Source organism: Theobroma umbraticum, unplaced genomic scaffold (assembly GCF_002168275.2).
Source record: "Theobroma umbraticum cultivar Fairchild unplaced genomic scaffold, ASM216827v3 scaffold_50.0, whole genome shotgun sequence".
Classification (NCBI taxonomy): domain Eukaryota; kingdom Viridiplantae; phylum Streptophyta; class Magnoliopsida; order Malvales; family Malvaceae; genus Theobroma; species Theobroma umbraticum.
Genome location: NW_018397261.1, coordinates 2,996,042 through 3,020,959, shown reverse-complemented (window position 1 = coordinate 3,020,959; position 24,918 = coordinate 2,996,042). Strand labels below are relative to the sequence as shown.

Here is a 24,918-nt window from a genome sequence, read left to right as displayed (position 1 = left end):
TTGGATTAGTAAGAAAGAAAATTGGGACCACGTTGTCGTTATGTCATGTCGTCTTTCACTAGTAAAAGATAAAAATATCCTTGTGGCTTTGGCTACATGCAGGAAGCCAAGCAATTCCACGGTTCCTATACTTTTCTGTTATTCTTTTTTTTTTTAAAAGGGAAAAGGTTAATTTACATAGAAAGCTTTTAAAGGTTTCGGATACGTTTCTACGGAAACCTTAGGTTTTGGCAACGGTTACAACATAAGGGATATGTTGCCATATTTTTTTTAAAAAAAAAGGTTATTTGATTAATATCAATAAATCAAAATTATTTTTAGTTTTTCTTTATTTTATTATTTTTTATTCCTTTCATTCCTTTTGTTCTCATTTTTTTTTTTCAAAAAAAATTCTCCTTTCACACATCTTCTCTTTTAATCCTTTTGCCCCACTCTTAACTTAGTGCTGAGAAAAAAAAAATGGAGAAAACCGATTCCAATTATAATCTCCGGTTGAGAACATCTTATATTCATAATATAATAAAAATAATTATTTTATTACGTCAATGTCACATGATATGTCACATCATCAAAATAAATCACATCAATGTGAACATCATTTTCTTTTAATAGTAAAATTAAATATCATTAAAAAAGAATAATTAAATTGAAATAATTTTTAAAATTAATAAATTAAATTCTTTTGATTTTAAATACTAAAACTAAATTGAACAAAATACATGAATATAAGAATTTAGTGAATATGTTGACCTATTTTGACTAATTGCTATTAGTTAAAATAGTTTAGAATATAGGAGTTTATCTTACTCAAGTAGTTTAGAATATTTTGATTAATGATAATTAATTAATTATTAATTATAAGAGTTTATATGACTCAAATAAAAATATAAAAACTTGATTAAATATATTAAAAAATAAAAATTTATTTAAATTTTATTAAATAGTTTAAAATCTTATTTGACCATTATGTTAGAAAAAAACAAACTACAATCCTACCTGTTTATCTTATGCCTCACTCTTTAACCCATTTACTAGCATCTTTTTCATTAGTGATAAATAACCTAATAATGAATTTTTTTTTTTCATTTAAGAAAGAAGGATTCCAGTTCATCAAGAGATATGTGATATATGCATTTATGATCGAGCACCTACATCTATTACTAAATTAAATGTTGCATTTTTATAAGGTCACCCTCTTTATTTCTTTGTTTCAATTTGGTTCTTTTTTATTTTTTATTTTTTAAAAAAGAATTTAAATCATTTATGATTATCTATTTTATTACTAATGAGGATAGAGATGTAAACGAGTAGAGTAAGTATTATTTTTGAGATACCAAATTCAAAAGGGTTTAGTTATCAAAATATACAAATCTTATTAAAACTTGCATAAAATTATAAAAAAACTATTCAAAACCAATCCTAATGGTAAAGAACTATCCATTAATTAATCAAATTCATTATATATCCCTTTAAGCTTAAAATTAATTATCCGAATCCATTAAATACCAATTTAAGTTTAAAATTGGCAAATACTGAATGTTTCCCATCTTCTTATGAGTTTAATACTTATTAGTAATAAAATTTTACATATTTAAATTTACACCATTAAACTAATATTGTTATAGTATTACTTTATAAAAAATTAGATTAGTTGAGATTGTAAAAATTATCTTAAGATAAGTACAAAGGTTGAAATCCCACAAAATCTAAAATTGTTGTAACATTATAAAGTGACACCTGAATCCGCCTATACGAAAAACATCAGTGATTGAATCCGTGCCCTATGGCTACTGCTTTACTATGGTTTGACTCTTTCAACACTTCAGCATTGTACAAAGGCAACCCTAACAATATATGAGCACTTTCAATGAATTATTTCTATATTAAACAAAGCTATGAATTTTGTACAAAATTCAGTATGATGATGGAACTAAGATCAAGAACATGTACTAATCACTATTTGTTTCCAATAGCCCACTGCTTGTTTGCTTCCTTTTTCTCGTCTTTCTTCCTAGCAGGCAGAAAGAGTGGATAAACCATCAACCCTTATGAAAAGAGTTCTTAGAAAAATAGCTAAGCATAAAGGAGAGACAGAACCTGTATCCTATACAAGAGCCAGAGAGGAACTCGAACAGGTTTCCCTGATTTTAAACCGTGTATAATTTTCAAGCAGTGTGTCAAGATCAGTCAACCTTGGGTGTGTTTCATAACACTACAATTATCAGAGCTCTGCCATGCATCCCTCTCCAGTCTTTAATCATTGCGGTACAATATCTTTCTAGGTAAGGAAAAAGATTCCACAGATTAGAACAATTTGCAGCACATGATAAGCTCAGAATTGATGTTACATATACGAACCAATCAAGTCATAAATGGGACTCTTTTTTTGAGGAAAAAAAGTTATTCTAAAATTAATGAGATTCAATGTGTATGCAAAATAATAATAAAGATGCTCTGTCTTTACAACAATTGACTATTATACCTATAACTGATAGATACAAAGCAATGGGGTTTGTCCAATTTCGGTTATCATGAAATTCTGTATTCTAACATAATTCAGCAGCTTTGACTGAAGCACTGTGGTTTACAAGACCACCATGCCAACTTTACATGCCTTGAATTTTTACTCTTATAAATAAAAAGAATTCAGGCCAACCTTTCCACCATTTTTGCCAAATCAGTTCATCCCTAATGGAATAAGGCTACCATAACTGAAATTCAAATCTGTTTCATGGAGATAAGTATTCCATTTAAGATCCAAAACTCTTTGATGTGCATAACTTCCAGGAGTTACTGCAAGTATTCAGTCTATATTAAATCATCCATCTTCAGGAATTACATTTAAGAATAACCTTTGGCATCACCTTAAGGTACATAGCTTTTGAGCATTACATTTTGTGCCTTGAAACTACTTGTACTAACAGCTCATGGTTCAAGGCTTCTTACTTTCTACTTATACAATTCATTTCAGTTTTTAAAGTAGTGATTTTATGCTTTTTTCAGTCTTTCTTAAACCCGGAGTCATCAAATATACCTTCAAGGCCTATTGACCAACCAATAATGTTCTCTAATCTAACCTGAGTACACGTAACATCTGTTGTAGGCTCCATTCAACACATATTAAAAAATGCCTAAAACCCAAAACTAGGCTGCAACAAGAGCATCTAGAGAAAAGCTCCAGTTTACCAACACTGAGAATTCACTTAGACTTTAGAGCATCCTGGTACTATGGTCAAACAAAAGCAGCCACTGATTGATATGGCAGTATAAGTGATTGAACTTCATTGAGTTGGACCTTATTTATAATTTTTTCTCTTACTGTCAGCCCTACTTTAATGACAGTCTTTTTCACATACTTAGATGTCTTTCATACTCAGCAATCCAGTGTAAGTCAAGCAGCTTCATGTAAAGTTTCACATACTGCTTATAATGCTACATTGTTCTATTTTATATAATAGAATCGATAATCTCCTTTAATTGTCCATTCCAATTTTTTTTCAACATAGAAATGAAACAGCCTTAGCAGTCAGATGAAGCTCTTTGCTATAGATGTTTCCAATAGCATACCATGCCGCAAATCTTCAGCCCACTACCACCAGCATGTTATATCTGGTAGCGTCCACTTTTCTCATACATGATTATCCTTGATATTCAAACTAGAAGGATCAAATAAGAAGCCACCAGTGTCAACAAACTCTGCTGATTATTTTGATGACTTTATGTAAACAATCAGAAGAATGAAAGAATTTGAGATTTTACCATCGAAGTTGCCATCAACAATATGGTTAGAATCTTTGTAGTGGTGGTCCATTGTTATGACAGCTACGCTGGGCATAAAGTTGAGCACCTTCTCAGTGAACAGAGTCTTTCCAGATCCAGATGGTCCTGCTACTCCAACTAAAATCAATCCATCATTCCTTTGGGCCAACAATTGGCATGTAAGAAATTCTTACAATGAAGAAACCTTTCTCAAAGGAAAGTGGATCTTTGATTGGAACAATCTCATAACGATAACCAACTGCACCTGGCCTCGCAAAAGTCCAGAATGTCACCTTGGTGATTTAGCACCAGAAGTATCTTGAGCCATTTAAGAGATGAAAGCAAACTTCTCCTTCAGGCTGCATCGAGAAAAAGTAAAAATTTATACTTTGTTACAGCAAGATGGCAATCAAATTACTGAATTTTAAGAAGCACGAATCTGCATTAACTAGGGTAGAAGTCTGCAACTAAATATAATTAGTATTTGCAACAGTAAAATATGAGGTGAAAATGGTAGTGAAAATTCAACAAACAAGCTGTAATATCAACAAGTTAATAACTTTTGGGAATTCTAAAGTAATTTAGTTGGGCCAGTAGAATGTGAAAAAGGACTAAACCACAAAAGTGAAAAGGACACAGGTACATACCAACCAGTTATCGGATCAATACTCATAAAACTAAGGAGCTTTCAAATGAATCCAGGAGCAAAAGCATATTGGAAAGAGAAGTTTTATCTTGATTGTCCTTTCAATGTTTCCTTCATAAAAAATGTATAAAACATTTTTCTATCAGACCAGCCTGAGTTATGGACGTTAGTTCCTCTTTCTTTTTAACCTCTTCCTTTCCCCTGTGAAATAAGCTAAGAACAATAATCAAAGAAATGCTGATAAACTAATTGTCAAATACTAGCAGTAATATAAACTGAAGGATATTGCTCATTAGCAGTGAATTTCATAATCTAATAAATTTCAGAAACTAAGTGAAGAATTTGTGCATCTGACAGCACTTTTTTACTACCAATGATCAATTAATTAAAGCAATAATAACTCTGCATTCCAGTATACTACAAACATATACCGATTGCATGAATACAAGCAATTATCCCCAGAAAAAGTAACTAAGAATACGGCAATAAGAGCATGGTTTTCAATTTCTTTTTGGTGCTCTTGAATGAATTAACACAACCAACAACCCTACTCTCAAGGTCCAAAAGAAGAACGAACCAAACATAAAAATTTGACTCACAAGCACCCAAGGATATGCCAAAGACTCAAAGTCATCAAGTTCAGCAACAAATAACAAGCAATCACAAATAATAAAAAGCCAGAAGCCGAAACTCAAGAAATAACAAGTACCCAGAAGTTAAACCGAAGTTGAGATGACTATTAAAAATTTTCCGGTAGTTCTTCTGAACCATGTTTCCAGAATCATAGAATTATATTTAAAAAAAAAGAAAAAAGAAAGAAAGAAAGAAAAGGAAACATTGAAATGTCATCATACCTTTCCTCTGCGTTTCCTTTCTCTCTTTAGTTCATAATTATTGAGCGCGGAAAATGCCTAATAAAAACATCCTTAAAAAAATAAAAAAAAAACATTTTTGCTTTACAGAGTTCAAAGTTGAAAATAATAATAATAATAATAATAATAATAAACAGTAACTCTTCTAAAGACTCAACGGTACATACTACACTTTACTTACCCGTGTCCCTCCAGTCTTGCCATGTCTCCACGGTGAAAAGTAAGTTCAGGTATAATAGTAATAATTAGAAAACGGTAAAATATTCTCGACGGTCTCTGCTAAATTAATTGCAACTTGCAAAATAAATCAGTATCTCAGAGGTCCGTCGGCTGTGTCTGCAGACAGTCAGTCAGTCAGTCAGTTTGAGTCATCATCCTTATATACATATATATTCTCTCCTCTCTATTTTGTCAAAACCTCGAGATCAGAAGTATTGGCAGATAAAGAGAGAAGTGTGGGCGATGGAGATGAAAGGGACTCCCTCTCAGCTTGGCTACCATATGCCAGCAGAGTGGGAACCCCATTTTCAGTGTTGGATGGGTTGGCCTGTGAGTATTATTTCTTATTTGTTTCCTTATTGATTCTTAAACCAACCCTCTTTTTTGTTTGATGTTAAAAGTGTTTAGCCCGTCTGTAAAGACTTTTCTCTCTGTTTCATCTTAGATGGGCATGAGTCAGAATTGAAGGGCATCCTTTTGGTTGATGAGTTTCTTCTCATATTTTACCTATCCTGACACAGTTTTCTCTTCCAATTTCATTGCATGTCTATTGGCTTTTGCCTGATATTGCAGTTTTTTTTTTGTTTTCAAACCATAGTCATCAAACTGCTTGATGCATTTGATTTCTGTGCGTGTTTTGTGGTGTTTTCATGCACTGGGTTTTATTAGTTAGAGTTTAGAGCTACATCTATGAACTTCTCACTGCTTACTATCTTGCTAGTGTTTTTTTTCTTTTAGATATTAAATTGAAATCAATATTTGATCTAGAAGCTTTGAAGTATTTAACTGTTGTCTTAGGAATTTGATACGCGTTAATCTGATTGTACACTGCAAAATTCAGGTTTTTGATATATTTTTGTTGTAACTGAGCATTGAGCAGCCATTGGTTATTAGCAGTTCAGCTTCAATCCTGTATTAAATCAAAAATTTTAATGCCATCACATTATCAGCATGCATTTGGTTGCGCTGCTAAAATACTGTTCATCTCCCTGGTCCTTGGCTGCAATATATAATTTTTCTGTCTTATAGTTCTTGGGACTTATGCTGCTAATTATCTTTATTTAAAGATATAACTATCCACTTTTATGTCTAGAAGACTAGATGGTTTTTTATGTTAATTTCATGCTCGGAGTTTGTTACGAGTTATGACAAATTTAAAACTGTCTTGCATTTCAGGAACGTCCCGATAATTGGCGAGGCAACGCAGTGCACAGTCAACACATGTTTGCCAAGGTTGCAACTGCAATCTCAAAGTTCGAGTTTGTGACCGTCTGTGCAAGTGCTGCTCAGGTTGGTAGAAGTTCTAGAGAGTAAATCCTGTCTCATAGGTAAGTCTTAAATGTGTTTTCAACTGAATTTTAATGGATTAATTAATTTTATGCACAGTGGGCCAATGCACGGAGTCAGTTACCACCAAATATCAGGGTTGTTGAAATGAGCATGAATGACTCTTGGTTTCGTGATACTGGGCCAACTGTGAGCTTGTCTTCTCTTTTTATGATCTCACCTGGTCTTGAATGTGTTACAAAGGATTGTCTTCAGTTGGATTCCCTATTGTAACCCAGAACAGCTTTTCCTTATAAAAATATTTAGAAGAATTATTGTTTATTTTTTCCCCTCTTGCAGTTTGTTGTAACTAAAAGAGAACCAAGTTCTGGTAGTCCTGAGCAAAAGATTGCTGGGATTGATTGGAATTTCAATAGCTGGGGAGGTAAGAATAGAAGTTACTTAATGTAACTTAGGCAATCAATCTATTGAAACTTGAAATGATTGTAACTTATTGTGCTTCAGTCAATCAATTTATTGAAACTTGAAATGATGGTTTTACAGTTAGCTGGAGTCATATTATCCTAGAACTAATGTAACCTAATTCAACATTTAAGCGTTTATCAAATATGGGAGGTGGACCGGTAGATTTGTATTCTGTATGTGAAATTGGATGCCCAAACTTATGGGTTAAAATTAACATCTTACCTTCAAATTTGCATTTTTTTATCATTTGAATTAGTTGGCTGAAATTTCTGCAAATGATGGTTAAACTCTGTATATTGAGGAGCTAAAAAGTGAAAATGGAATGCTGAAGCTTATTAATTTGTTGGGTTAAAACCTCTACTTTGACTGCATATTTTGTTGATCATGAGAGTCTGGCCTTAATGTTGACAATACTAATGTATTAGTATTTATCATGGTTTACAATAGCGTTTTATCTCCTATGTATCTTCCCTGAAAGGAATTCATCATGGAACTTTCTAGGGGTTGATGATGGTTGTTATAAAGATTGGAGTCTTGACCTTTTTGTGGCAAGGAAGGTTAGTGCTGGAAACAGAACAAAACTTGCTATCTTTTTTAGTTACATACTTGTTCAGGTTTAATGCATCTTAATATTTCAGACAGTTGTTCTTTATCTTTATTGTTTGTAGATATTGGGAATTGAGAGGTTTCCTAGATTTTCACATACTATGATTCTTGAAGGTGGAAGCATACACGTAGATGGAGAAGGTGATAATCTATATGCTGTTTGATTAGCTTTTTTAGTTTTATTTTGATTTCCGAAAAAAAATCAATGCAAAATTAGCTTGCTAATGTTATGTGATCATGCAAAACTGTTAGTTATATCATCCTTTCATATCTGCATGGATGATGAGTTCTGCAATGAGAGCAAGACAAGGCTGCTTGCGGCCTGAGTGCTTCATCTGGAGCTCTTTGCAAACAAGCAAATCTGATTGCTTCATATGAAGCTCTTTGCAAAGCTGATCTCTCTTTTCTCATAACATCTAATAAAATATTAGTATTAAAAGGTTCCACCTGGAATGCCTTATGTAGAGGTGGCAAAACTGACCTGAATCCAAAGAACCTGTCTGACCTTTTTAAACCTGAACTTGTGTGACACAACCTGACCCAAATTACCTGAAATGAAATTGATTTTACTACAAAAGTCAAACAACTTGAACTCAAAATGACCAGTACCCAAATAACCTGAGTGTCAAACCTGAAAAACCTGAGTACAAAGTGACCGGCCTTGCTCTGTCTAATTGCTATCTCTAGCCTTTTGCAAATTATTTTAGTTGCATAGGAAACTAGTTGGCTTGGCTTTTATTGTTTATCTATTTTTTTAATCATTTAGTCCTGAAAACTATTATGAGAGCCCTGATAAGAGAACTACTGTGATGGTCCAATCGTCACTTGTGTATCTCTTGAGGAGAACTTTACTTAAACCTTAACAGGAATTCAGTTAGTTGTATCTCTTTTTTCCATTTAGTTTTGTTTGCTCTCTAACCCTACTTGTAAAAGTAGTCTGTTTTCCATGCAGTCTCGGTAGAATCTGCAATCACCTCTTTCTGTCTTTCTTCTAGCTGCTTTCTTTGGCAGCCATGGATTTTGAATGCTTAAGCTATGAAAAGGTGGAGGGTTTAGATTATGTGCTTGAAAGATGACTTGCTCTGCTCTTCCTTCTGCAGTCCCCTTTCCTGTTCTATTAATGAGAAGTTGTTTGCAAAAAATGTTTTTGCAACCCAATAATGATTTTTAATTGTTTCCAAATCATGTACTGCGATGCAATAATTGGTGTCAAACCCATCCCTAAAGAAGGTGCAAAGAATTACATATATCTTTTACACATTATTAGATCCATCACTACACAATTAATGTGGTATGTTTCAGAAAATGATGTTGTTCTGTTAGATGAGCAACCCTTCAAATTTCAAATGCTTTTCCCATCTAGCAATGTGCCATTTTTAGAATTTATTCAGCTTTTGCTTTTCCCACAGGGACTTGCCTTACCACCGAGGAGTGCCTTTTGAACAAAAACAGGAACCCAAATATGACCAAAGAACAAATAGAGAATGAACTTAAGGCATATCTTGGGGTCAAGAAGGTTATTTGGTTGCCTCGTGGATTATATGGTACTTAATTCTGTCTTGATTCCTCTTTGATTTATATTTCTCAAATTTCTTATGAATTCATAAGTGCTCGATATTTCTTCTTTTTGTTGGGTTCGGTGGAACATCATTTCTTCCAGCATTGCATCTTTATATGATCTCATTGTCACACTGATTGATACAAGACTACAGATAAACATGTGTATTGTTTTTGTCTCTTTTATTGCTCAAAAATATCAGTCAAAACTGTTTAAAGATAAACCTTAGTAATATATCAAGAAATCTATAAACCTCTTAAACTTTGGAATGATTTTGCAATTGTATAACTTCAATGTTGTAAATGTGTACTATTTTTGTCTCTTTTATCGCACACAAATATCAGTCAAAACCTTTAAGATGAACCTCAATAATATATCAAGCAATCTATAAACCTCTTAAACTTTGGAATGATTTTTCAATTGCGTAACTTCAATGTTGTTGTTTATCCTTGTGCAAGTCTACTTATCTGAAATACAAACCCCTTCAGGGAAATATCTTTAACATTCTAAGTCTGGAACAATTTCCTTGGAGGATAGCTGTGCCTTGCAGCAATTATTGACTATCCACTAGCAGAGGCAAATCTGAAGATCTCTTACACACTTTTATATGTCTACTCAAATTGAAAGTATCTATTTGGTTTTTAACAGGTGATGATGATACTAACGGTCACATTGATAATATGTGCTGCTTTGCGGAGCCCGGTGTTGTTTTGTTGTCTTGGACTGATGATGAAACAGACCCCCAGTATGAACGTTCCATGGAAGCCTTTTCTATTCTCTCAAATGCTACAGATGCTTCTGGTCGGAAATTGCAAATAATTAAACTCCATGTTCCGGGACCACTTTTCCTGACAGATGAAGAAGCTGCTGGAGTTGCTCAAGTAAGCATTTCTTTTTACCCATGTCTCTGCATCTTAGTCCATCTCCATCAACATCCAACTTAGTACTAGGCAACTGCAGCTTTTAAGATTAGTGCAGTTGTTTTTCTCCCTGTTAATATAGCATTAAATATTATAGCTTCTTTGATGATCCATGACAAAAGTTACTATCTTCAGTTTTCTCTAGTTCTGAATATAATTTTGCACATCTTCTAAAAATTGAGTATAATTTTGCCAATAAAACTATTATTTGATTGACCTTTGGACTTGTATCCTCCTCTCTTTGGTAGTGACATAAACCTAGTGAAAAAGAGCACTATAATGCCAAATAATTCAATAATCAGACACTCAATTTAAGCTTTAACTTTTTATCCGTTATTATCTAGTTGTTCCTGCCTAAAGAAAAGGGTCTTATTGTGCGTTCTTTCCTGGCCTATGATGTGTCTAACAACAGGATGGTGTGGCTAAACCAAGACTTCCAGGTACAAGACTTGCTGCTTCATACGTAAACTTCTATTTCGCCAATGGAGGGATCATCACACCACAATTTGGGGACAAAAAGTGGGATGATGAAGCTGTTCGTGTCCTTTCCCAAGCCTTTCCAGACTATGAAGTAAGCAAGAATTTCTGTTCAATATGTGTTTGGTAGGAACCATGATGGGTGCAATATTTAGGTTCATTCTAGTTATGCAAGTAAAACGTAAATATGCTTAGGATGAGAATGATAAATAAAAAAGTTTTTAACTGATTTATCAAATAGTGAATCTTAACTTTCATTCATTGCTTGGAGACCTTGTGTATCACTTAATGGGTGGATTAGGAGATAACTGTTGATACAAAGTTTGGTACAAGCTTGACAGTCTAACCTTGATCAAACAATCCAAGGGTTCTCACCTCTGATAACTATAGCAGAGATGGGGAATTACAAGTTTAAAGGCTAAAACTGTTGAAACTAGGAACTATGGGCCAAGGCTAAAACTATACAAAAGCTTAAAAAATGTTAAGATAAAGTGCTTTGTTCTTGTTTCTGGAATCCCTTCTTCAAATCTTATACTTATACTAATTGAATCTTGATACAAGCCTGCCACATGTAATCTGCAATTGAACACTCTTCCACCTTCCTGAAAAGGCTGAACATGGGGTTGATAACTACCCATGATCTCCCAAGATTTAGGACCCGCTAAAGAGAGACACAAGAAGAGAAAGGATATTAAGTTAGCTTTCTTGACATCCCACAAAAGACGTCACTTTTAAAACCTGAATTTTTCAGTCTCAGCTTTCCTCACTTCCTTCACTTAGCTTAGAAGTGCCTTAGTCTTTTCTCAGATCATAAAATCGGTACAAGCTTTCCTTATTTTTCTTATGTGATGCTTAAGCCTATGAAGCATCAGGTAAGGGTGACATCCTACTTATGGTCTTTCGTTAATTTATGCAACATGGTCGATCTTTTAGCTTTACTTGAAGTATACCTTCTAGTAAATGGAATAATGTGCCATTGCTTTTACTTTTGACCTTGGCCATGGCTAAACTTCTTAAAGGTTTGAGCCTTCCAAACTTATCAGCTTGTGAACTTTAGTCAAGATTGAGAATCACTTGAAGGCCTAAGCTTACTAACTTGTAAATTTGGATAAGCTTAGTCCTGACAACTTAAGAATTCAATCAAGATCAAGCTTAGTTTCTCAGGCTTAACAATCCTACAACTTTGGATACACTTCATTCCTAAGAATGTTTTCTTGGTGCAAATATCCACTTGGTTGAAACGTAAGAAACCCCCCTTACTTAGTTTGACTAACCATATTCCAATTCTTAAAGCCTTAAGGCGTTGCAACCTTGCATGCTTTGCAATCCTCAAAGTTTTTCAACCTTAAATTGTATCCAATCCCCGAGTCTTTTCAACTTTGCACATTTTGCAATCTTTTAAGATTTGTGAACCCTACATGGTTTCCACATATTAAGGATTTTCCATCTTACATGCATTGCAATCCTTAAAGCTTTTCAACCGGACAAGCTTTCCAATCTTGACACCTCTTAAGTACAAACTTTTAAATCTTAAAACCTTCTTACCTCACAAGCTTCCCAATCTTGAAATCTTTTAACCTTACAATGCTTTCCTATCTTGAAACCTCTTAACCTTCTAACCATATTTCCCATCATGACACCTTTTAACCTTACAATGCTTTCCTGTCTTGAAAAGCTTACAAGCTTTCTGATCCTGACTCCTTTTAATATTACAATGCTCTCCAATCTTAAAATCTTCTAACCTTACAAGCTTTCCAATCCTTAAGGCTTTTCAATCTTACTCCAATCTTTAAACCTTATAACCTAACATGCTTTCTGATCGTCAAGGCTTTTCAATCTTGGCATGTTTTCCAATTCTCAAGGCTTTTCAACCATGACACAGTTTTTCAATCCTCTAGGCTTTTGACCTTAGCAATCCAAGATCTTTGAACCTTGCATGCTTCTCAATCTTGAAACCTTTTTAATTTACCAATCCTAAAACCTTTTAACCATGCACATCTCGAAACCTTTTAACCTTACCAATCCTGGAACTTTTTAACCTGCACATTTTGAAACCCTTTCGCCCTACATGCTTCTCAATCTTGAAGCCTTTTAACTTTACTGAATAGTTTCATTTCTCCTCAAATTAAAACATCGCTAACAGCTAAACTTGGTTAAGATATATTTTATTTATTAACAAACATCTTAATCTTTTGAATTTAACTTCATGTTATATAATCAAAATTTAATTGAGAGAATATATCAACATCTATACTCAAACATTTATATGCAAATTAATTGCTTAATTAATTTTACATCTTCAACAACTTACTACATTTATTTGGCTAAATTGGCTATGTCGAAAATGCATCTCAACACATCTTAACCAACTTAGGATATTTAATTGGTGAAATTCATTATGTTGAAAATGTTTCTCAACATATCTTAACCAACTAAGTGCATTTAATTGGCTAAATTAATTATGTCGAAAATGTATCTTGGCAATAACATAAATACAAAAGTTCCATTTCTTAGTGAAGAAAGCAACCCCAGAAGATTAGGGACATGGCCAAGATTGATATAGAATTTGAGAAAAGGAAACTGGGATAATGGTAAAGATTTGAATGTTGAATTTAAAAAGCATAAAAGTTTTTTATATTCACTGGTAGAATTTACCTGATGCTGAGTTTATTTCTTAGAAGTTAAGATGATTTAAAGCTAGCAGTTCTGAACAATCTGACAATTTTATCGATATACTAATTCTCTGGTCATGTACCTGGGACTTAAGGCTTTTGACTAAAATTGTGACTCATGTATATGAACTACAGAAACTCCATTCAAGTAGCTGTTCTTTTATTTAGGCCGTAAAGAAATTATCACATAATACGTGCTGTTCCCTTGCTGTCAAATGAATCACTTCCAGGTTCCAAACTATTCCAGTGATCAAGTTCTGGGAGACTTTTCACTGATTAGTTTGGTGTAAGCAATTAATCTTTCTCATTTCAAACTGGTTGACATGATCTGCAATTTAAAGCAGACTTGCACTGCAAAATCCAAATGGCCCATCCATTGGAATTGTGTATTTCAGAAGAAATAATTGATTAACATTGACAAAAAATGCAAATTCTTCCTTTCTCTAAAGTAAATGCATGATGATATTTTCCACACAATAGAATGGACTTGCTTGAATTTCCGCAGCAGGTGAATCAGATGACTTCATTGCATGTTTTCTGGGACATGATGTCGTCTTGGACTGCATGAACTTTGTTTCAGTTATTTATTTAATTCTATATATTTTTGTTTGGGGTTCAGGTGGTAAGAATTGAAGGTGCTAGAGAAATTGTTTTGGGAGGTGGAAACATACATTGCATCACTCAGCAACAACCAGCTACTAAAACCAACTGTGGTGTGAGATCAACCGAATAAATTACATTACGTTGATCTGAGGGAGCAGCAGAAGATTTGTGTTGTAACAATGGGCGAATTATACCAACACACAAACTCACTTACGCAATGCTATAAGTAATTCTTTATACAACAGTTTCAATGTCCTCAAATTCATCGTAATTGTCAAAGTCAAATACTTATCTACTTCATTTTTATTGTTGCACCGGATTAGCATATTCAGAAAATTAAAAAAAAAGGTTAAATTTTATTTTATGCTATATAGTATTTCACCGTATTTATTTTTTTCAACAAGAACAATATTCTTATCGTATCATGTACTAAACAGTAAGACCATTCTTAGTATAAAATCAAATACTAAAATTAAAAATAATAGTAATAATAATAATAATAAAATCTCTGTTAAACAAGTTAACAGGTAAAACAAGCTCAGATCATCAGGGTTTTCAGTGATCATCTTCAGAGAAAATGACTGTCTCTACTTAGTCTAATAAATGGACGGTTACGATTATATCAGATCTACCCAGCAATTTTACGATGCCTCAAGTAGAACTACACTTTCCAAAACTCCAGCGTCAGTGGCGCCCGCCACATTTTCATGTGTGCAGTCGCGTGAAACTGACGGTAGCCAATCCCAACGTAAATAAAGGAGTGGAAGCTGAGAAAGTGGAGTGTCAAGAAGCAAAATTGAAAATCCCGTGTGTTACTGTTTTATCGTCATTTTAACGATCCAATAAAAAATAAATTTAAATAAATAAATAGAAAGAGCAGCAAGCAATATACAATACATTGCAAACCAACCATAATAATAAAATAACAAACAAAAACCCCGAGTCTCATAAAACTTATTGTTGACATGAAATTGAAAGCTTCAAAAGCTGAAAACTATTAACCTAAAAACTATCTAAAGTCCAAACAGAGGGTAGAGAAGGAGAGAGAGCTTCTCGAGATCTACCATTTTTACATTTCTCCAATTCTGACAGACCCAAAAGGAAAAAAAATGAGAGCTTGAAGATCTAAAGGAATACTTTTTGAGTTGAAGGCAGCAACAGTGGAAATAATGGGGTGTACATTTTCAGGGTTGAATGCATTATACGACGCCGTCAATGGGGGAGGGGACGTTTGGATCAACGACAACAGGTTCAGGATCGTTAGGCAACTGGGTGAAGGTGGGTTCGCTTATGTTTTCCTGGTTAAGGAAGTCATGTCCGATTCCTCTTCAGCTTCAGCTTCTGGCTTAGCCAAAAAAGTCAAGGACCCTTCTCATCTCTCTGGTTCGTTCCAATTCAAAAAGTTTTATCTTTTATCTTTTCAGGGATTTTACGATTTGGGTATTTCTCTATTCGATTGGTTTTTGAGTGATCTGGGTGTTTCTTAAATCTTAATTACTGATTGCTTTCAGTTTCTAATTAGTTAGAATCTTCTGTTTAGCTATATGTTTTCCTGAATTGCGCATTTGTTGTTCTTTGTTTGATTTTTTTGGGGGGGGATTTGATTATCTGAGCGTTTTGGTTTGTGATCTGAAATGATGTGTTTTTGGCTTTTGTTTGGAGGGTTTTAAGTGATTTTTTATTGTAATTTAATTGAATTCTGGTGTCTGTTATCTTGTTTTTGTTAACTTATTATGACTGAAGTCATAGATTCCTTGCATTCTGTTTTTTATAATTGAAGTTTGGTGATATTATGTGGCTGTTTTATTGGAAATTCAAATATCTTGTCTATGTAAAATTGAAACCAGTATGGTATGACCTTAAGATTTTTATGCTAAAATTTTGGGTTTATTCTCTTGTGGCTTATTAATTGCACTGCGGATCTTCTTTGCCCCTATAGGCACAGTAATCTGATTATCTCATAAAATTAAATTTTTTGGGTATAAAAGTGGAATCCTCGGTGATAATCATGTTACTTTCGGTGGACTTATTTAACTAAAATTATAGATCAGTTAAAACTTTGATCTCAATTCTGTTGTAAATGCTATGGCTGGTTTGACATAAAATTTTGTACTGAATTTGGAGTTATCACGTCCTTAACTTATGATGGTTTGACTTCTTGCTATCAGATTCTAGATTTATGCCTTTGTTTCTTTTTATTATCTGAATTTACATCTTATATGGATTTGCTTACCTTTCTTTGTTTGGGGATATATCAAGGATGGTGACCTTTGCCATTTGCTGGATTTTATTATTTTATTTAAAAACTTGTCTACTCATCGGATCAATGAGTAAGTTAACTTAGTTTTGGAACTGACTTAAGTGGGGTTGCATTTGCAGATGATGGAACTTATGCTATGAAGAAAGTTCTCATTCAGAATAATGAGCAGTTGCAATTGGTTCGGGAGGAGATCCGTGTGTCCTCCTTGTTTAGTCACCCTAATTTGCTTCCGCTTCTTGATCATGCTATCATTGCTGTCAAGGTAATTATTCAGATCTCTTATTCTAATTAACCTTAAATATGGTTACATGTGTCTTAATGTTTTTGAATTTATCTACTTATGTACCGATAAAAGTGGTGTAAAACTTGCAATGGGAACTACTTTTGAAGGTCCTCTCTTTTTCACTTCATGGCTTATTTCTTCTTCTTCATCTTTCAAATTACTTTTCATGCAATTGTATTTGTCTAAATCAATTTGATTTCATTGGCTAGCCTACACAAGAAGGCTCGTGGAATCATGAAGCATACTTACTGTTTCCTGTTCATTTGGATGGAACTTTACTGGACAATACCACCGCTATGAAAGCTAAAAAGGAATTCTTTTCAACCTCAGATGTTCTTCAGATATTTCGGCAGGTGCGATTAACAATTCTTATCATTTTGACTATGTGATGCCATTCCTTTTGTAATACACTTCTAAGGGCTTGAAATAACGTTCTCATTTAGATTGAATTGATAACCATATGGCACTTATTATTAGTGGATGCATTTCTTTATACTTTAACATCTGGCTTCAATTTTCTAATTGTTTCTCTTTCTCTGTTTTAGTATTCCTCTTAATAGGGTTTCATATTTTTGGATTTATTGATGTCATAACTGATTGGAGATGGCTGTAAGGATTTTGACTGGACCAAATTATTTCCACAGCTGTGTGCAGGACTCAAACATATGCACAGTCTTGAGCCTCCATATGCACATAATGATGTCAAGCCTGGTAATGTTCTTTTAACCTGTAGAAAAGGGCAACCACCTCTTTCTATATTGATGGATTTCGGGAGTGCTCGTCCTGCAAGGAAGCAAATTGGCTCTCGTTCTGAGGCACTACAGCTTCAGGTACTTATTGCTTCTTTATTTTTCTCAGTGCTGAAAAGTCTACTTTTATTTATGTGCTTTATAACTTTTTAAAATAACCAAAGTTCCTTAAATCTGAATGCTTGCTGTTCTACTGACAAATATACGCTTAATTATTTAAACATATATAAAACGACAGATAAAGACATGATATGCTTATTTCTATGATGCATTTTCCTTTTCATCATCATAAACAACTTAATATTCTTTTTTTTTTTTTTTAAATGCCATAATAATTTATTGCATTGTCTTATGGCACTACACATTGTCATCCTTACATCTTATGCTTAATTTTAAATGTAATATTGTAAGACACATTTTTCTGTCTGTCAGCTCAATGCATTTTCCTTGATGCTTATGGTTAGATTTTGTTTCATATGTAGGAATGGGCATCTGAGCACTGTTCAGCACCTTTCCGAGCTCCTGAGTTGTGGGATTGCCCAAGCCATGCAGATATTGATGAGAGAACTGATATTTGGTCATTGGGATGCACTTTATATGCAATAATGTAAGAATTAATACTTATACATGCACTTATGCAGTGTTTGCTTTCATTTTATAAACTTTTTTTGTTGTACTTCTGTCATTTCATCGTTGTTCATCAAGTTTCTTCGTCAAACAATATATTAAACAACATATCTGGGGAAGTCTTGTGGCTGGAATTTATTTATTGGTTCCTTTCAAGCTTAATCTGAGGAGTAGATTTAAAGTATTAGATGTGAAAGTTCTATAATGCTAAGCTTCTGTATTTTCATGAAGTTGTCCATTGGTGTTGATATGAGGAGTGATGATTGCATCCAACCTAATTGATTGAGATTCAGCCCTGGACAAGTGGTTGTGCCCCGAAAAACTTTTTGTTCACAACAAATAGGTATAACTGCATGCTACAAAAATGGGACATTGTGATCTCATGTGCTTCAACAAAAATGACCTTGTGAAAATTATGGTTTTTGGAAAATCTTAACAAGATGTCATCTGATGTTGAAGTGTTGTGAGTGTGCATCATGTTATGATTGGTACCTGGCAGACTTTTCTATGTAATGCCATTCTGCATGGACATCTCTGACCATGAACCATGAGAGTGCCTAAAGAATGTGTGAAGAAACTAATCGATCTGCCTTTTTGTTTGATAGCCTTTGTTACTTCATTATCTTCATGGAGAGTAATATGTGTGAATTGAATCAGAGTAGCAGAGGCAAGACAGTAGTTTAAAATATCTTTACAGGTTGTTCTACTGTATATCTAAAGTTTTGCCACAATATCTTTTACCTGTGTCTCTAGACAAGGAAATCAGTTGTAATACACATGTAATCCATTCATATAAACTCATTTATAAGAAATTGATGCATTTATAATGTTAATCATTAGTGGGCGACTTATGACATGTACTTTATGTTAAGCACACATGTGAGTTTGACATTACAGTAAGCAGGATACTCACAGAAAGTTGGGCCTACTAATTTGTTTTTTGAATGATACCTTGATAAAAACTGTCTCTTTTCTTGTTGGAGTTTCATGTTCCTTCCTTCAGTCTTCAAATGAACTAATTCTTCTTCATTCACTACTGTTATTTTTCACTTCTTTTTGTGTGTGTCAGGGTTGTGCTGTCTCTCTCTATACCTTGGATGTAAACGTAAATGTAAATGCTATGCAGAAACAAGTTAAAGCAATTGTAGTAGTTGTACTTTCATGTGGTGCTATAATTTCTCTTTGGTTCTTTTGCCTTTTGAAAATGCTTTTATCCTCTGCAAGTGAACCTTTTTGGTATATATAGTTTGCAGCTTTACTTAATACTTTTGTTAATTGTCATTTCTTCCAGGTATGGGGTATCCCCATTCGAGTATGCACTTGGAGAATCAGGAGGAAGCCTGCAATTGGCCATTGTAAATGCACAGATTAAGTGGCCAGCTGGACCTAAACCGCCATATCCAGAAGCTCTTCACCAATTTGTGACATGGATGCTTCAGCCTCAGGCTGCTGTTCGGCCTTGTATTGATGATATCATAATTCATGTTGACAAGTTGATCTCAAAGTTTTCACAGTGATATCATATAATTTGAAAAGGGAAGGGCATTGAAACCGGTGATGTACAAGTTGACCATGCACATTCTAGCAATGTGCACCATAAGACTCGGTTACTTTGCAGGTCATTTAAATACTTCAGAAGTAAAGCGTATATGAAAGCAATACAAGTTCCTTATTTAAATATTACATAGATAATCCGTTTTGGAGTAATTGTGGTAGTTGTGCATCGATTCGTTTATGGTAACTATTTAACTTCATGATCTGTAATTTATTGAAGTCCAGATCTCTCTCTGTATTCAATATTCAATTTTATAGGAAACCTCAATAATTTGTGTTATCCATTTATTCATGTTTCATGTATCCAAGTTTTTTGATTGCAGACCTACTTAATAGTTAATCAAGAATGGCAGTTTCAAGATTTTGTGATAACTTTTTTTATTTTTTGCAAATATTTGAAGGAATCCAGCATAGTATGCGTACATGAGAATCGAAATACATTTCTGCACCTCTTTTGACTAGTAAAACTAAGTCTACATTGGTTACAGAGATGGTGATTTGGCAGGTCTGATCAATTAGGATCAAAGAAAATTTATTTGAGTTCAGTTCTTTGGGACTTGAGTTAATCGATTTTTATAAAATCAAATTGAATTGGATTTTGATGGATTATTCCAATTTGAGTCATTTTGACTTAATGATTCACATAGTCCGAGTTCAAGTCGATCTGAAACTAGTTTAAGTTGAGTTGGAGTCGTTTCTAAGTTGAAGTTGAGTGTACTCGGGTGGTTGAGTAAGCTTGAACAGCCCGTGACCACATTGGCTTAAACCGAAGCACCTGCGGAAGGTCCTCTTGGTTAAATATCCCCTCTAAATCCAACGCCAAGAAACGAGCGGAATGACTTCAACTCTGCACTTTTGGTTCCCTCTTTTGGAATAATTGTTACAATCATATTAAGAATTCCAAGTTATGAGAAGTTCACTTTATATCTGGTCCACTCACTTTATTATATGATCAAGTTGCAGAGTTATTCATGCCCACTAGTGAAGTCGGTCTGAGAACAAAGCTGACCAAGTTTCGACTCAACTCACCTGATATCAGCTAAGGTCTTTCTTCGTAAGAGTAATGCAATTTTATCCAATAACTAAAAGCAGTGGGACTACTGATAAGGAATGACAGTTAATGGAAGTATTCTTCGTATGTCCCATTATTCAGCTTATTAAGCAGCAAAACAGCTGCTTCAGCCTGTTACGTAGAGACAATATTAAAGTGGGACTGGTTATTTTAATATTCCAATGACCGAATAGAGTGCACCTTTTTCTGTTTTCTGGCAAAGGGCTGTAAGATTCCAGGAAGGAAGAAAGTTGTGAGCCCCCAAGAAGAACCTCTCCAGCCCCACCCTAAACAACACGTAGCCACAAGATCATGGGCCGATTTGTTTCAACCGCTAAAGCCCATCACGCTTTTCACTTTGTGGGACTGTCCCAGTCGCTGCCCCGGCTCTCTTTCTGTCTCACTCAACAGTATCACCACTCCACCCGCGCCTACCATCGCGAGTGACGACGTAAATTATGGATAATGTTGTGCCTTTTCCCCTTTTTGTGGCTACCGATGGACATGTATGGCAAAAAGCCATGTAGAGTGGGAATCCTCCAAAAGCTCTTTCATGCTGACGAGCTCAAATGATATAAAACAACATCCAGTGTTTGAAAGGGAAAATTTAATTGAAGGTCACATATTTTTCTCGTGAGTTCAAATCCTTTTTTACCTGTAATAAAAGAGATACGAAAAACATAATTCATATTTCTCTTGATCATGTTATCTTGATTATCTTTTTGGAATTTATGGGCAAAACTTATTTCCCTTTTGGTATTTGACCTCCCAAGTTCAACTTTATATTTGGCCTGTAGCAATGCCCTTTTTCATTTGTAGGAGCTAGGCAGCTTCTTTCCCCCTTTCTTCATATTTTCAACCTTTTTGTTGTTCGTGGCAAACACTTCTCTCATTTGAATTTTAATCAACTTTTTATTATTCTTCGCAAATGCTGACTTGTTAAGAAAATTTGTGAATGATGGGAAACAACTTCCCAGTGAAAAGAACATGGTAGAATCTGAATCTTTGGCTTTGACATCACGTGGACCTTTTGTGGCTAAGTGGAGACTTGTGGCTACAATCCATAGGAAGTTCCTTGAAAAGTTTCTTTCTCACTAACAATCTCTTAATTCGATGCCAAAACTCCGTGTTTAGATTTATGAATCTTGATTGAACTTCTACTTTATCTTCATTACGTAATGACTGTAATTCCTTTAAGTAGAAGTTATGGACTCATGGATGGATTATAAATACTACAAATACTTCACACTAGTAGAAACACACACTCCTTTCAGTCACATATTACATAATGATTAGAGTTTTCCTCCCCCACCAAAATACAATCTTTCAGTCTCAGGATATTTCTCAGGTGGCTAGAGACAAGAAAAAATTACTACACACCTTATAAAAGTTATGAATTAACATTCTCCAACATGAAAGAAGCATGTTGAAGGTGGGCTCTGGTGGAGATGGTTACGTACCAAAGCTACTGGGCTCGTACTTGTGATACATGTCAAGCTGCAGCCTGCACACTCTACTGCTATACTGACTCTTCTTACCTCTGCAAAAGCTGCGATGAGCGGATCCATGCTGCCAATCCTATGGCCTTGTCACACCAGCGTGTGTGGATTTGCACTGTGTGCGAGAATGCAGCAGCAGCTGTCACCTGCAGGGCTGATGCAGCTTCACTTTGCATCAAATGCGACATTGAAATACACTCAGTCAATCTACTGGCCCGCCGCCATATCAGGGTCCCTATTCCACCACTCTCTGGTCTAGCATGTTCTTCCTCAAGTACTCACCAGGATGAGCTGCGAGGTCCCATGTTTGGCATGGAAAATGAAATTGCAGCCGCTACAATAAATGAGAAAATTGATGAAGATGAAACTGATTCTTGGTTATTGCTTGAGCCTGATAACACTGACAACCAGACCATTAGTGGATTTACCTATGGTGAGAAAGTTGATGAGTATATGGATGTTAGGGATACCAGTACCGAGTATCAGTGCCAAGAACAGTGCAGTGATCAGCAACAACTTCTGTGTGTTAATTATCCAGAAGACAGTGGAAGTGATATTGATGTTCCAGTTCAAACTTTTGAATCAAAGAATCAATCACAGCAACAAGAGAAACAACTGCAGCAGCAAACACACCAGTGGTTGCAGAGTATTTACTTCAATACAGAACATAGGAGATCAAAAGCTGCATTCATTAATACCCCTTCAAGTACTCTAAGCGTAAGATCCTACACATTCTAAATTAACTTGTCCTCAAGTAATCTCTTGTTGAGAGTTTAACTTTGCATGCGTTTCTGACAGCAACTTAGGCGTTATCTGTTCATAACTGTGTAAAACTACATAGTTGTTTAACTTTAATTTCCAGGATCTTATCCCTCTCCCCCTCTATATGTGTGTATATGTGTGCGTGTGTCTAGCCATGTCTATGCCTGCATTCTTGCATATATGCAACTATGTACATATATTTTGTTTGTTTTCTCTTCAACTGTGGAATGATATTAGCTTTACCCACAGCTCATTAATTGTTCTTGTTGTTGGCTGATATATGCTCGGGGAGCTCAGCCGCTTCACCAATGTTCTAGGGATTTTCCAAAGTTTGTTAATGAAGAACACCAAACTAATGGCATTTATGTAAGTCCATTCTGAAGCTCTCCTGAAATATGACAAATAGGCCCTTGCTGAAGTTCTTAGAATGGGAGACAGCATTAGAATTCAAGATCATAATAGCTTCTGACTGCTTTTATCAGAAATTACTGCTATTAGCAACTTGACTTTAGCACAACCTTTCAGCTTCTCCCCCGCTTCCCTTTATTTTCCTAGTTGTTGATCAATTAAACTTTAGAAATATCTTAACATTGCTCCATCAGAGAGGTTGCTTCTAGACTTGTTGTTAGTATTCTCTCCTAGAGCTTACCGGTATCATATTTTCATTATCTGAAGATTCTTCTCTAATTTTACACTTAGGTCCCCATACCGCTCATTACTGCTGGCATTTTACCAAACGCTACAAGCAACATCCCGAGTACATACACTGGATTTCCAAATGGGGCAACTGATCTCTTTCCGTATCCCTTGCCTCTGTTCCCACTCCAATTTACACCAATGAACAGGGAAGCAAAGGTCCTACGTTACAGAGAGAAGAGGAAAGCGAGAAAGTTTGAGAAGAAAATAAGATATGCCTCCAGGAAAGCCTATGCAGAGACTCGACCACGAGTCAAGGGCAGATTTGCAAGGAAAACAGATATGGAAATTGAGGATGATCAGCTGTTCTCAAAGGAAGACTATGGCTATGGTATTGTTCCATCATTATGAAGTAAAATAAGAGGCTAGGATAGAAAATCTTTTGATGATGGAGAATGAGTTAATATCTCTATTAATGTAGTGCTTTGTAGTCTTTCCATGTAGTTCAGTGAATAAGAAGAATAATATCTGTGTGTTTGCTGTAAATTTTATTTTTCTCTAAACTTATCTATTCATATTCATTGAAATTGTATTGGTTTATTTTTCTTGCATTCATTGTGAAGTTGTAATACAATCATCAGACTCTTTCTGTATCCGCTCCAACTGTTTACATAGATACATGGGAGGTTTTCACTTTACAGATAGTTTTGTACTAATTAGCAATTATTTTTTGAGAGAATATGCTCTGGACCCTTTTATTAATCAAACAAAGAAACATATGAAAAAGATCTTTAAGAGTATGGTTATGCAATTAATTGTCATCAAAATATCGCCTGTTTCTGGCATTGGTTTCAACAAAAATTTAGAGAATCTAGTGTTGATCTTTAAGAAAAAGGTGTCTGCAAAGATGTCTGCACTTTTATAGCTTTCTGATGGGAAAGCTGTGTATGAAAGTGGAAGAAAATTGATATAAAGTAATGTATCCAAGGAATATATATACAGTTGACATAATTTTTTTTTTTTGAAAAGTGAAATTTATTGGCCATTAATCGATAAACCATTGATAGTTTCGAACTGGAGCTGCCAGAGACTCTCATTGGTAAGAAAGAAAATCGGTATGGCAAGAAAAGCCTGAACAAAAAGGTTCACACACTGCTTACATAACCCAGCAGCATGCCCTCATCAATCAGAACCTCACAATCAGATTTTAAGAACCCTTGAAGCCCTTGATCATCAAAACCAAGATCCAATCGGAGTAGAAAAGTTGACAGCACGTTGACAGACCCGAGCGAAGAAAAATCAACATAATCAACTCGACACGCACCAATGGCAAAGGAACCAAGACACGGCTACATCTCCCAGTTCATATATCCGCAGGAAATCCTACTGCCTATAACCCCTTCTTTAACCAAC

The 24,918-nt window shown here is 34.7% G+C and overlaps 3 protein-coding genes and 1 long non-coding RNA gene across 6 annotated transcripts; 3 read left to right on the top strand and 1 right to left on the bottom strand.

The window, feature by feature from the left end:
- Positions 1–3,981: 3,981 nt before the first annotated feature.
- Positions 3,982–5,356, bottom strand: LOC110418187 (uncharacterized). Of its 3 annotated transcripts, none has more exons than XR_002445370.2 (3): positions 5,260–5,356; positions 4,407–4,606; positions 3,982–4,118 (listed from the first exon to the last, which is right to left on the bottom strand). It is a non-coding gene; the product is annotated as an uncharacterized LOC110418187 (long non-coding RNA). The 3 variants fall into 3 exon arrangements; XR_002445372.2 differs by lacking the exon at positions 5,260–5,356 and adding an exon at positions 5,115–5,253 and having other exon boundaries at positions 4,407–4,618; XR_002445371.2 differs by lacking the exon at positions 5,260–5,356 and adding an exon at positions 5,115–5,209.
- Positions 5,357–5,574: 218 nt separating this feature from the next.
- Positions 5,575–14,453, top strand: EMB1873 (porphyromonas-type peptidyl-arginine deiminase family protein). The gene is made up of 10 exons (XM_021431352.2): positions 5,575–5,826; positions 6,673–6,786; positions 6,883–6,972; positions 7,123–7,207; positions 7,750–7,805; positions 7,917–7,995; positions 9,264–9,398; positions 10,061–10,293; positions 10,745–10,903; positions 14,101–14,453. The coding sequence occupies exons 1-10, from the start codon at positions 5,740–5,742 to the stop codon at positions 14,212–14,214; spliced, it is 1,152 nt and encodes a 383-aa protein (XP_021287027.1). The 5' UTR covers positions 5,575–5,739; the 3' UTR covers positions 14,215–14,453.
- A 533-nt stretch (positions 14,454–14,986) lies between these two features.
- On the top strand, positions 14,987–19,885 carry PK3 (serine/threonine protein kinase 3). Its single transcript, XM_021430277.2, has 6 exons — positions 14,987–15,467; positions 16,464–16,606; positions 16,837–16,980; positions 17,272–17,457; positions 17,859–17,983; positions 19,295–19,885. The coding sequence occupies exons 1-6, from the start codon at positions 15,254–15,256 to the stop codon at positions 19,518–19,520; spliced, it is 1,038 nt and encodes a 345-aa protein (XP_021285952.1). The 5' UTR covers positions 14,987–15,253; the 3' UTR covers positions 19,521–19,885.
- A 2,146-nt stretch (positions 19,886–22,031) lies between these two features.
- Positions 22,032–24,201, top strand: LOC110418538 (zinc finger protein CONSTANS-LIKE 2-like). Its single transcript, XM_021431288.2, is given in 3 exon segments — positions 22,032–22,064; positions 22,066–22,824; positions 23,569–24,201. Coding segments are annotated over 3 exon segments (1,140 nt in total). The 3' UTR covers positions 23,917–24,201.
- The last annotated feature ends 717 nt before the right edge of the window (positions 24,202–24,918 follow it).